This window comes from Sebastes umbrosus, chromosome 13, assembly GCF_015220745.1.
Source record: "Sebastes umbrosus isolate fSebUmb1 chromosome 13, fSebUmb1.pri, whole genome shotgun sequence".
In the NCBI taxonomy this organism is placed as follows: Eukaryota; Metazoa; Chordata; class Actinopteri; order Perciformes; family Sebastidae; genus Sebastes; species Sebastes umbrosus.
Window position 1 is genome coordinate 5,568,495 of NC_051281.1, and position 13,934 is coordinate 5,582,428.

General features: G+C 43.7%; 1 protein-coding gene across 1 annotated transcript in view; it reads left to right on the forward strand.

Moving 5' to 3' along the window:
* The window catches only part of kcnh3 (potassium voltage-gated channel, subfamily H (eag-related), member 3), a 161,731-nt gene that overhangs the window by 145,716 nt on the left and 2,081 nt on the right, over positions 1 to 13,934 (forward strand). Inside the window, exons 11-15 of the mRNA XM_037789538.1 lie at positions 2,355 to 2,569; positions 7,576 to 7,832; positions 8,207 to 8,307; positions 8,441 to 8,493; positions 9,682 to 9,902. Coding sequence (XP_037645466.1) covers positions 2,355 to 2,569; positions 7,576 to 7,832; positions 8,207 to 8,307; positions 8,441 to 8,493; positions 9,682 to 9,902 — 847 coding nt within the window. The remainder of the gene's footprint in view (positions 1 to 2,354; positions 2,570 to 7,575; positions 7,833 to 8,206; positions 8,308 to 8,440; positions 8,494 to 9,681; positions 9,903 to 13,934) is intronic.

A 13,934-nucleotide genomic window follows, 5' to 3' on the forward strand; every position in this document is an offset into this window, starting at 1 on the left:
GTCGCTCTCGGCTCCGCCGCCACCCATCATCCGTGTGACAAAAGACAATTGGAGCTGAACTGTGGTGTGGGAATGATAAACAAGTGGAGGCGCAGAAGTGTGAGTGATGTGAAAAAGATAAGAGAAACAGACAGAGCATGTGACGAGACCAACGTGCCAGATTAAGTAGAAAGCACGGATGGAGGGGTGGGGGGTTAAGAAATGAGGGTGCAGACGACTGTTGGACCTCAGGATGTGGAGGTGGTTAGAGGTTCGGAGGTTCGATAAAGGGCCGTGTTCGGCGGCATCTGTCGCTCGCCCCCACCTCTCACCTTCCCCCTCGCTTTCTCACCCCGCTCATCCATTTCTCCTCAGTCAGCCCATGCCAGTCTGCAGCCACCCCCTCACTGTGTCCCTCTTCAATCTCACCTGTCTTTCCCTTGTTTCCGTCATTTTCTCACCCTCCCTCTTTGCAGTCCTCCTCCACACTCCCATCACCCATTTTAGGTCCCAGCTTGCCTCTGCCCCACCCGGCCCTGCCTCCCTCCATCTTGCCTCTGTTCCTGAGTGTTTTTCTCCAGCCCCCTCTTTCTTGTCCTCGAGCTTCTGTTCTCAGCTGTGTGGCTGTGCCGCCCCAACGCAGTCTTTGTTCCACTTTTTCCCTTTTTTCCCCCTAATACTGCAGCAGGCTCTGTCTGTCAAAAGCCTCATAAATGAATGGAATACATTATTTTTAGGGCTGTCAATCGATTCAAATAAACCCAATCGCAGATTGATCGCACAGTGGAGCAAATATGCTTGCTTCATGCAAATGTATGTATATATAGTTATTATGGGAAATCAATTAACAACACAAAACAAACTGCAAGCCCAACAGGCAACAACAGCTGTCAGTGTGTCAGTGTGCTGACTTGACTATGACTTGCCCCAAACTGCATGTGATTATCATAAAGTGGGCATGTCTGTAAAGGGGAGACTCGTGGGTACCCATAGAACCCATTTTCATTCACATATCTTTAGATCAGAGGTCACATGAAAATGGCCATGACAGTTTTTCCCCACCAAAATTTTGCTCAAGCATTATTTAGCCTCCTTCTCGACAGGCTAGTACGACGTGGCAACTGTAAACGCTCAGAGAAAGTGCTGTGGTGACGTAGTTTAAAGAACGAAAGAGACACACAGGGCAGGTGGGAGGGGAGGTAGACGGGTCCAACAAACACAGGGCTTTCATCCAGGAGATTGCTGTTGGTATCCCGTGTGTTAAGTTTCACTTTCACGTTACAATCAGCTGGTCATTTGTGTCCCGTGCTCACAACATCAAGTCACATTTTCACTGTACAAACGTAGTAATTTTAAGCCCATGTTGTTTTTTCCTAAACCTAACTAGGCGGTTTTGTTGCCTAATCCTAAATAAGTATTTTTGCTTAATTCACAACAGTAAGCACATGTTTACTGCGACCGAAAAGTGACGAACGTCAGTATGTGACGAGTTGGGATGAGAACGTGTTGTTACATACTGATGAAGAATAAAGAGGTTGATTAATAACCTGAGCAGCACTATTGGTGTCTTCAGTAACACCCTGATTTGTTTCTCCCAGTCGTTTAGTTGTTGTGTGAAACTGACACCAGTTTCTCTGCTTTACATTTAATGACAAAACACTCTTCCTCATCTGGGTTCTCAAAATAATACACTCAAATTACCTGAAACAAAATAGTAGATGGAAATTATCATCTGTACAGATGTGTCGATGGATTTGCAGAGCGGCTGAAGGAGAGCCAGAAAAAAAACATCTCTCTAATGTCCAGTTATACGCATATTAAAGGAGTATTCCAGCAATCTAGTATAGCCCATCCGTTAAGTTGGAGGACTCACAGGAGACCAATTACAAGAGGAAAAAAGAAGTGGATATACATTTCCTATAAAGCAACTTAGGAGTGTTTCTTTGTTCTCTTTGTTTGTTCAGAGGTCTGGGACCAAGCTAACAGGAGATACACAACAAGGCTAGTATTCAGTGGGATACTTTAAGTCCTTTATTTCTACCCAGGGACTCTTGTTACTGCAGTAATACAGATACTGTGAGCTAACTAATACTGACTCTATATGCGTTGCTTCTTTGTGCAGGTGGTATATCTTTATAAGAAATAAATTATTAAGTACATTAAACATATAACCCAACAGATTCTCCCACCCGTCTTTGTTTAAGCGTCTTTGCACGTCCATTCCCTTGATCTTCTGTTTTTGATGATCTGCAGCTCAGACAGTTGGTGTGTTTGATTTAACGCTCTGATTCCTTCAGGTGGAGACAGCTAGTGAAAATACGCTCTCTCTGATTTACTGCTTCAAAGACATAAACGTGTCTGTTTGTGTTTTGCAGGTAAAGGAGATCTGATTGGCTCGGACTACCTGACGAAGGAGCAGGTGATTAAGACCAACGCCAACGTCAAGGCCCTGACCTACTGCGACCTGCAGTACATCAGCCTGAAGGGCCTCCGCGAGGTCCTCCGGCTCTACCCCGAGTACGCCCAGAAGTTCATCAGCGAGATCCAGCACGACCTCACGTACAACCTGCGAGAGGGCCACGGGGCTGATGTGAGTAATATCACAGATTTAAGAGTTGGGATTGGATTGTTGGGATTGTTTTTTTGTGTTTTTGCAAACCCTCTGTCTTTGAATTCCTCCTTAAGGGACAAATTAAGTATTTTTAATTTAATTGAACAGATTAGATGGCCCCTTTGTGGCCATGGGTTTGCCAGTGGATTAAGGGGTTGTTGGACTTTGTGTCAGAAAGTGGGAATCAGAAAGTCACCCCCTGCTGGCTGTTAGAAAGAATGCAAGTTGAAGGCACTTCAGCATCGGCCTTACCCTTCAGAATCGGAGGTTGTCGCCTGGTAATAACGAGGATATGTCATAATAACATGAAAGATATCTTGCTATAAAAGTGATAAGGATTTTGTAAAAACAAGAAGCTGAGTAAATATTTTTTAGTGATGGATAAAACCCACCAGATCAGTCACACCTCTCCATGTTCAGCCTCCAAAGTACGAACCGAAAATTACATTTTATTTGGTGCTAATGGCCTGAGAGACACCTTGAGAGGGGTTTCATGGATAAAAGCTGTGCATGATCTCTCCACCACTGTACTTTAAAGCACACGCACACATCTGTGCACGCATCCCAATTTTGACAAGCCGAGCCCTGAAGTACTTTCTCTTAACTACTGCCATCAAACACACAAACACGCAGCCTGCGCCTCTGGCTGGTGCAGCGGCAGCAGAGGGAGCAAAACACGGGGACGAGAATAGCTCAGTGTTGCTGTTTGAAGCTGTCCTGTTGCTAAAAATAGTGCAGGGGGGAAGCACGGGCTGTCCCTGACTGGCTGACTCCCCCGCAGCTGCTGCTAAGATTGGATCCTGCTCGATATAAATAGCTCAGCCAGCCGAGGAGAAGAGAGAGATGGGGGGAGGATGAGGAGGGGGAGGAGAGATGAAGGGGAGGAGGAGAGGCGAACGGGATGGGCTCATTTTCTCTTCTGCTCTTTCTCAATTCCTCCTTTTCCACTGCAGTCCTGTGTGATTTTCCCCGGCACGGCACACTAACTGCAGAGTGTGAGCGGAGTGCAAATGTGTGTGCACACATATCAGTGTGTGTCGTTTCCAGATGCACAAGCTGCTGCCCATATCTTTGGTCAGGGGCTGCAGATGTCCGGCCTGGTTATGTATGCAGAACCCTTCTGGTACCAGCAGCCCAGGAGAGCATGTTTATGCATATGTATGTAAGAAAAGACTGCTAGAAAATAGGGGGAAAAAACAGCCTGCAGATATTACAGCACCTCCGCTCCCAGAGGATGAATGAGGATGCAACAAAAAACACAAGAAAGGATGATAAAGAGGAAGGGGGAATTGAAAAATTGGGGTACCAAATGTGGAAAGGGTTTGTTAAGCAGAGGTTTTGTCAGAAAAAAAGATGCAAAAGATCCATCCTCTAAGTGATGGGTGTGTTCTCCGCGTCCCTGCTGATTCACAGGCTGCAGATTGACTGTCATGACCTCCGGAGCTTTGGGCGAAACAATGCAAGAACAACCAGTCGACTGGGTGAACTGAAACAGAAAGAGGGGGGTGTTACAGCATGTTTGGTACCCCATGTTCTTGTGCTGTTTAATTTCTGCACCAGAAGCATGACAGGGGGAAACAACACTACCTGCACATACTGTACAAACACACCAAGAAAAAAGCTCTTTGTTCATTCTGGTCCTTACAAGCACACACACACTCACAGTTTACATACATCCACTCACATGCTCTCAGACTTCTGCATGACTCGTTCACACATACATGATGCGAAACTTCAGCATGCCCACGCACTCTCACACACAGACAGGCGCACGCCGACACGAGGCAAGTGCACACTTATCACGCCCCCGCACCGCAGAGCGCTCCTTGGTTTCCTCCCGTGCTGGGAGCTAAGATTAGAACAAGAGAGCTATAAATACATTACGGTGGCACAGGAGGGGGGTCGACTGAGAGGAGGGCAGTGGGGGAGGAGGAGGAGGAGGAGGAGGAGGAGAGAGAGGATGCTGAGCAGGCAGGGAGTACAGAGACTTGATTAAAAGGAGAGAGAGAGCAGGGGGAAAAGGAAAGTGGAGGGGCGTTGGCTTGTCTGCATGATGAGATATGAAATATATTCATTACTCACTGCACCAGTCATTCCAGGGCACGAGTGATGTTATTATTTTGAAGTCGGTGAAGGAGAACGGCAATTTATACTGTAATCTTTAAAGCTGCTGTTCATAAAGTAGATGTAATGAATTAGTTTGATGTGTAGGCTAAGTGCAGATAGACTCTTCCTCACTCTTTTATTGTTGTATGTTATAAGATACCGTTGAGGATTCAAGGTTTCGTCTGGGAATGTGGAGGATTTAATGACCTCTTACACACATATTGCACATATACAGTATATTCCTTATTCCATATTACAATCCTGGTAGTGTGAAAGACCATTAAAGAGATAATTCTATTACAAATTTATAATAAAAACACACCTGAACAGTTGCATGAACTGCTACAAGCAGTTTAAGAAGTTTAGGATGTTCATTAACCTTTTTTATTAATCATTCTTTTTATTATTTAAAAAGTACCTCAATAACCTAAACCAAAACAAATGCAATAATATGTATATATAATGCATACAAAAATATTATATATTTAAATTTAATATAATTGTTATAGTAATCATAAACATTATAAATAAATAAACATTATAAAATAAGAAATATATATTATACATTTAAATGTATTATCATTTTAATAATAATAATAAAATAAAAAATAATTGAATAAGTGAATAAACATTACTAAATAAAACATAAAATATATATTTTTTTAATATATTTAAGTTTTAAATAAAAATAAATAAATAATATTAATAATGAATAAATATAAATAAATAAAAATAAATAGGATGTTCATTAACTTTAAGTCACACTAACTCACTCATACACACCAAGCATCCAACTACACGTTACATGATGAATTAAAAAGTTATTTCCTGCTCTTGTTTTCTCTGGATCTTGTGCTGTTGTCTATTTTAGTGCAGAACTTTTGACTTCTTCTGGTTCAATCTCAGACTGAGAGTCACTGAGAGTCCTGTTCTGTTTAGCGAGTCATTTCTGGAAGTTTCAGCGACCCGGCATCAACACTGAAGACTGCCTGAATTATTCAATTCATAAGCAGGGAGGGACATCGCTGATGGGACGAGTGGAACTGCCGGGGGAGGGTGTGTGTGTGCGTGAGTGTGTGTGTGTGTGCGTGTGTGCTCGGAGGAAGATGATGAGGAAAAGTCAGACGCAGCAGTCTGTATTAAATGTAGCATGACAGACTTCTTTTTGCAGTCTGGCAAAGACGGAGTCAAAAACAATATTCACTCAAAACAAAAATAAGAAATAATTGGAATTTAACTTGTTTCTATTCGCTCCTCCATATTTTTTCTCTTTCTGATTTCTCTCTGACATTTTTCCTCGTCTGACACAATCCCTCGAGGGAGACGGGAAAAGTTTGGCTCAGACTCCTGAAGTCCTTTTTGAGTAGTTTATTTGTAACGTCAGCATGTGTGCCCACTTTTCTCTCATTTATTTATGAGCAACATTTCATTCCCAGTATGTTGTAATAGACACAAAAGCAAAACAGATTGCAGCACCAGAAAATAAATCATAAAATCATACTAAAAGATAAAACGAATTAAAAAAAAAAGGTGAATTAAAAAAAAAGTTTGAAAAAGAAATAAAACCTTCTTACATCTAATCAATATTTCATTTTCACCAAGATCTTGGATAGTACACCAGGACTTATATCTATCTTGTAAAAAACTAGCAGTAATAATAATAATAATGACACAAAGGGAAAAAAAAAGTCCCAAAAAATTAGATTGATTTGAAACCACTGAAACAAATACCCACTCAGACACGCAGGAATCACATCTGTCTACACTTGAGTAAATCTACTAACTACTAAACAACTAAAATGTTCCAACTTTGAAAGAAAAAGGTGCTCGAAAATCTTCATAAAAGTAATCTGATGATTGATCAAGGTCTATCCTATTGTTGTGTATGTTGTGTACGTAAAGAGATGTGTCTCCTTATAAATGCTCTCTGTTAAAGAGGGAGTGTGTTGAACTGAAGTGGTGTGCGTACAGTACATCAAACATTCAATGGTAGAAACTGTTGTGTTTGTCTGCCACTCGCTGGTACAACCATGTCACTACGCTCTATGTACCAACACTGTGATGCAACGTTTAATCGCTAAGTTGTGTCATGGCAACTTAAAATCCGTTGCTGTCTAGTGATGAGAGAGAGAGAGAGACAACAGAATGCACAATATGTGTCTATCAAACATAAAGATCTTTAATGTGTGCACACATGGCGCCCTGCAATGAGTTACATTCCGCCTTATAAAGACATACAGACAATCATCAAACACCTCTGTGTGCCAGGTGTCAACATCCTCCACCGAAGGGGAGCTAAACAAAAGGGAAACTAACATAAAGGTGAACTGATAACACTGAATCATTTCCCATGCTCTGCACTGATATAGATGTTTACAACATCTGTTTCTTAAAGATTGCAAAAAAGAATAAGATGACATTTCATTCAGATTACATGCATGTAAACCTTTAATAACACAATTTCTATCACAGTTGTCAACTATCAAATTAATCCCCAGCTATTTTGATAATCGGTTTGAGTCATTTTATAAGAAACAGTCAAAATTCTCTGATTCCAGCTTCTTAAATGTGAATATTTTCTGGTTTCTTTACTCCTCTATGACAGTAAACTGAAAATCTTTGAATTGTGGACGAAACAAATCATTTGAGGATGTCCTCTTGGGTTTTGGGAAACACTGATCGACATTTTTTTACCTTTTTCTGACATTTTATAACCAAACAACTAATCGATTATTCAAGAAAATAATCAACAGATTAATCAGCAATGAAAATAATAATTAGTTACAGCCTTATGCAACTGTGCTAACCTCTCTGTTTCCGTCAAAAACAGCAGGTGGTTTCAGTGTGTCTATATTCAAACTCTTATTCTTCTCTCTCAGGTGGACTGGGAAAGCAACGGCGGCTTGGTGAAGAAGCTGCCGTCGATCCGCGAGGACGAGGAGGGCGACGAGGAGCAGAACTCGGTGTGCCGAGCTCCTCGCTCCCCGCTGCGTCTCAGCAGGGGGCTCAACTCGCCGCTGCGCTCCCCTCTCCTGCCGCCCAGGCCCTTCAGAGCCCCCTCCGAGCACTGCCGCCCCGCCACCCTGCAGATACCGGTGGTCAGCTTCAGCAGCGCGCCGCCTGAACTCAGCCCCAGGTGATGAAACACACACACAAGAAGTAGCAGCAGGTGATGCTGCAGCATGTGTCTGGTTGCCATGGTAACCAGTAGGGTACTGCTGGATCACATGGCTGCAGTTGGAGGGTTTTTACACTGTAGCACGATGTGTGTACATGTAAAACGTGTCCATGTGTGCACAGAGTTTAATGACACCCTGTCTGCTGAGCAGCGGAGTGTGAACAAAACCTGCTGATAGAGGAGGTTTTTAATGTGTGAATGAAGCAACCAACACACACACACATACATAATACACATACATACAAACTGTAATTAATTAGTGCTCCGTCAGCTGATATACACTCCTCTCCTCTGAGCCTTCTCTTACTTTTAATCCCTTTTTTTCTGCATAGATTCGTGGACGGCATTGAAACAGAGAGCAACTCCACCTCATCACAGAAGTTTGAGTTCAGTCCCAGCATGTCGCCGACAGGACCGCCCTCCCCTTTCGCAGGTAACACACACACACACACACACACACACACACACACACACACAGAGCAGCATTTGGCCTCTCTCTCAGAAAAGAAATTTTTTTTTTCTGGAAGATTAATGTTTGTATTTGTGTTGTGTTGTGTTGTGTGTAGGGTTCCGGGAGCACTCTGAGATCAAGCAGAGTGTGTCTAAACTGACTGAGGAGGTGAGTACTACATGATGATGATGATGATGATGCTTGTTTAAACATTCCTTTATTTTAGTGTCATGTGTCAGATGAAGCCCAACCCATTGGCCTATGGGCTTATAAGACATAAGATTTCCTTCCTTCCTTCCTTCCTAAATGATCAAACATACAGCCAAAAGAAACCAAACACGAACAAGGAATCCATAATATAACATAAGTGCATATGTGTGTACAAACACTGATCATGTCAAAGGGGGCAGACAGATATAAAATAAGATGAAAACTGGAAATAATCTGCTCAAAATTGCATCCGAATCGCTTGTTTTACACAAACTTCCTGCAGTTATTGCGTTCACTATTTGGGTTAATCAGTTTTTCTGTACTGTCTTTGTTGTGCATTAAATATAATATGATATATCCATAAAGTATGTGACTTAGTCAGTTTACTCAGTGATAGAAAAGGGGTCAAAGGTTGGGAACCACTGAGTTATGCAAAGGGCTGTTTTTTTTGGTGTATATAGCACCATCATGTGGCCATTTATTGAACACTTTTCATTCTGCAGAAAAATTACTTTTACTTTTGATACTTTAAGTATATTTTTGTGATAATACTTGTGTAATTTTACTTACTGGAAGTGGGGTTATTGAATGTTGTTGTACCATTACTTCCACCACTGGTAAGATGTGATGGTTTCTCACCTGTAGATAGACTATAACATATAACATAACATGATCAATTTAAATGTCTTAAATGACTTAGTGGTGATAAGTCTGACTCACTAAACATTTCGCACTGAAGTTTGCATCCTTGTGCAAAGCTCCAATACGCCTTCTCGGGATTTATGTATTCAGAATCAGCAGGACAGCCTATCATCACTGTGTAGGTTTTGTTCCAGATGGAAATTAAATTAAATTCTATTATTAAAATGTCAGATTTAGAGGGATCATGCTGCTTTAGCGGAGCTCTTTCAGTGTTCTCATATTAATATTTTATCTGATCACAGAGCATGCACTCTATAATCAAAATAAATGATGTGACTGTGAATATTATGCTTGCGGAATGTGTATCAGATTATGTTTTACACAAATAAGGATTAACTTTGTCAGATATTTTGATATTATCCTCCTGAGCATCAAAAAACTTGTTACAGCATTTGCATGGATTGACCCTCATTTGTTTACGCTGTGTTTGTCTTCACCAAACAGATGACCAGTCTCTCTAAACAAGTCTCCATGCTCAGTCAGGAGCTGCAGGAAATGACACGCCTGCTTAGGCCCATCCTCCTAACAGTGCCGCCGCCAATCCTGATGATGCCAAATTTCACCCCGCCTCCTAGCAGCGCCAGCCAGCAGTCAACGAGCACCTGTCCGGTGCCGCCGCCCTCCGCCACGCCGTGTTCCCTCCAGAGACCTGACACTCATTCCCTGTTGGACAGTGGAGACATAGAGGGTGCAGATTTGCCAGGATGCCTTCTCCCAACTCCTCATTCACCACAAAGGCCTAATTCATCTCCAGCATCACCGCCGCTCCCGTCCAAACCCCCAGGGACCAACCTTCCCTCCCCGGAGGAAGGACTTCCCGAGGGATCTCCCGTCCTCCGAAGCCACCACGCTTCCTCCAGTAACGGGATATATTTGCCCTCGCTGCAGGACCAGCCTCCTCTGGCCTCTCACACCCCTTCACCCTCGCTCTCCTTCTCCATGTCTCTCTGCTCCTCGCCGTCCCTCTCCCCCTGCCAAGGCCCCCACCCGTCCCAACCTGGCGGCTGTTCCAGCAGAGGCCTGCTCCCCCCGCCTCCCTCCCAGGACACCCCTCCTCCTCCTCCGTCCTCCCACTGCTCCGCTCCCCCATCGCTCACATCCTCCCCCGGAGACCCCCGGCTGAGGCCTTCTCCTTCCGTCCCTCTCGTGTCCCCCGCCGTGTCCCCCGCCGTCTCCCTCCATCCCTCCACCGTCTCCTTACCCTTGTCTCTGGACTTTGTCAGTGCACGGAGACGACTAAGAGATGCTCCACCGTGGTGTAACTCGCAGCTGCACCACGTCGAGGCCCGACCCGTCACCCACCCCCAGGAGCTAGAGATGCAGGAGTGGGGACGGCAGGTGGAGGACGGGAAGTCCTCACCAGAGCACATCAGCTTCATCGATGAGTAGGAGCCAGCATTAAAAGAGTAGCAGAGAACGAAAGGAGATGGGGAACAACAGAGATCAGATCGGGGGAAAGTGACGTCTGGATGATGTAATGGGAACCAGACAGCTGGTCCAGTTCACACAGGAAGTGATTTGACAGGTAAACACACCTGGGAGGCCGAGATACAACGCCAGCTGTCAGCATCATCAGTGTGAAGGAGTTCTTTTCTACACTGATCAACCACAGAACTACAACAGCACAAAATGTCTTACAGTATCAAGACTTCAGTAGCATCAGTCGACCCCCCGCGGCTACTGGGACACACAGAGGACCAGAGCTCTTCTTTGTATCGTTCCATTGATCTCTGGAGCCTGATTTAGCTCTTTCCAGCTAACCAATTATACAACGTTGCTTTTTAAAACCCCAGTATGGATGTCTCCTCCTCTTCAAAGGGCAGGCACAAACACACACACACACACACACACATATCTCAGTCTTTAACCCGAGCCAGATAGTCCGAGCCGGGACTGGGAATGTAAACTCTTCATTCAGTCTCAGTCACGTCAGGTCACCTCACCTGGAGAGCTTCATCAGTGGGATTGTTTTTTAAAAATTTAAAATCTGCCTCTGGGCTGGTGGGAGGAAAACACTCAGCTGACATCCAGCCGTCTCTTCAGAGTCATAAACACGCCCATCATTCATGCTCACACAAAAAAACAAAAACATAAAAAGAAGTTTGAATTGGTTTTAAAGGATAACTTTAACTCAACCTGGACTCTATTTTATATGTTCTTGTGTCTAAGCGACTAATGGGGATAACTATTTATGAAGTTGGTCCAGTATTGAGGGAGAACGCTGTAACCGGCAGCCGCAAAACAAGCATCAATGTAGCTTTACGTACACTATAAGCGCTTGTTTTTGCCACAGACGGGCTCAGAAGTGTCTGACAACATTATGGAAAGGACTCTACAGAGAAATATAACGTTTTCTTACCTTTTCTGTGTTTGTTATTGTGTCCAAATCCCGCTCAAAGAGAAGTCTTGCTGTGAAATCTGAATATCCGTATACTCTGGCTCATAGACTGTATATAAAGATGGACAACATGACAGCTCCCCAAAAGTGAAGCCAAAGCATCTTGATCGCCCCCTGGGGGCTGGCTGGTGGGACTATACTGCAGCCAGCCACCAGGGGGCGATCAAGATGCTTTAGTCCTGTCCCCTCCATGTTAGCGGATGGGAAATGGGCCAAACTAAAAAGTCAAAGTACACGTCAAATACATTTTCTTTGGCTTGGGCGGATGTGTGGGTGGAACCTCAAAGCCCCCCGATCACTACTGTGCAGATTCTACTGGCTCCAAATGACGCGTCGTCTATCTATATATACTGTATACATATACAGTCTATACTCTGGCTCAAATAAATACGGGCGGCCATCGAATTCAAAGACCCCATCCACATTGTGGAAATCATCTAAATATTCAGCCATGACTTTGAACATCTTTTAGATGATAACACTAAGCTATGCTTCTTCTGCACTCTTCTGGCACCTCACCAGATTTAAGAACGAGACTTCTCCTTGAGCGAGACTCTTTCCATAATGTCAGACACTTATAATAACAATCAGAGCCTGTCTTGGCAAAAACAAGCACTTCTAATGGATGTAAATGACGATGGCAGCTTGCCCCAATAGGATTACATTGCAGCCCGTGAGCAGCTGCCGTCTAAAGCGCTCTCCCTCAATACTGGACCAGTTTCAGAAATTGTTGTCCCTATTAGTCAGTTAGACACAAAAAAATGGAAAAATAGGGTTGAAAAATACCAAAGTTACCCTTTAACTTTTAACAGAAAATGTCCACATTTTCTTTCCCTGTAAAAGAAGTTTTTAAGTTCACAGTGGAGTCAATAGATGAGCATGTAGAGGAGCAGACGTGCTTCTATCTGGACCTAAACGTCTGTGGTAGCGGTTGGTTGGGTTGTGTGCCAAAGACATAAAAGCAAAACATATGGAAAAAGTATCATAAACAGCACCCACATATAACTGTTTATCACCATCATGACTGTTTACAACCAGCCGATCAGATTGTACGGCAAACTCCCACATCACTCCTGAGCTTTAGCCATCCAGCCATTCGTGCCTTCTCCATATAAAGACAGAGTTCCCTTCACCTGTTAATTACAGGCAGCGTTTGGATCAAAATTGACATAGAAAGCCATCAGCGTCAGCGTCACCTCCAGAGAACACTTATCTGAAATATTATTTATTCAGGCTGTGAATTTATTTATTTTTGTTGACGAATGAGGGAAATATAGTGCGTGTCTGAGAGATGTAACAGAAACAAGCCGGGGAGGAAGGTTTTACCATCAAACTGCATATCACCTTCCCAAATCTTATGTAGCACACACACACACACACACATCTTAAACACGCACACATGTTTCATCATCTCCAACCCCTTCGTATGCTGGTACGAGACAACAGCCTAACCCTGAAACTACAATACCCAGGCTGCATCGCTATGGAGGTCTCAGGACTTCTCTACATGTTTGTTTTTTTGTTGCTTTGGTGAGGTGCTTTGTGCGCCACATGTTACCTGTAATATAGACAGTCAGATTTCTGGTTTCTATTTTCTGTAACGGGAGCAGGGGAGGGGACGACCTGGACACTGAAATACAAAGATTCACTCAGCAGAACTCCCACTGATGTCTGTGGAGTTCTGATCCGGGTTACTCTGGGTGTGGGGATGGGGGTGGGTGGGGTTTAAATGCATGTCACAGCTTTTTTTGCATGAGGAATGTGCCTGCTTTTGAGCTGTCGAGGGCGGAGGGCCGATGGGAGTCAACGAACCGTCCGCCCTACTGGAGGCTGTCGGGTTTCAGATGTTTTATTAAAGACTGCTGTTACATAAAAACTTTACCAGGATTACATACTGTACAACAATAAAGAAGTGTTGTTTTCTAAGATCTCACTCCTGTGCTACTCTCGGGAACCGTCAGCCTCAGTTTGAGCCTCATGGATTAGAGTCACAGAGGTGAGCATCTTTTCTATACTAGGGATGTTTGGAAAACCAAGAAGGTCCTTTAACAACACTTACTGCTGCTCTGAAGATGTTTTCAGAATCGTTGAAGCAGTTGTTCTCAACCTTTTCAAGTCACAACCTCCCAAAATAATCAGGTGTGGGTCACCACCTCCGTTTTGAATGCGTTTCATGACTCTTTCTCTCCCCCTGACCTGCCGGAAATCCCCTGTCAGACACTCAAGTGCACGCACGACTCTCAGAAACACACTCAATAAAATCTATTCTGAGGCAAATTATATCACTGGTGCAGGTGAT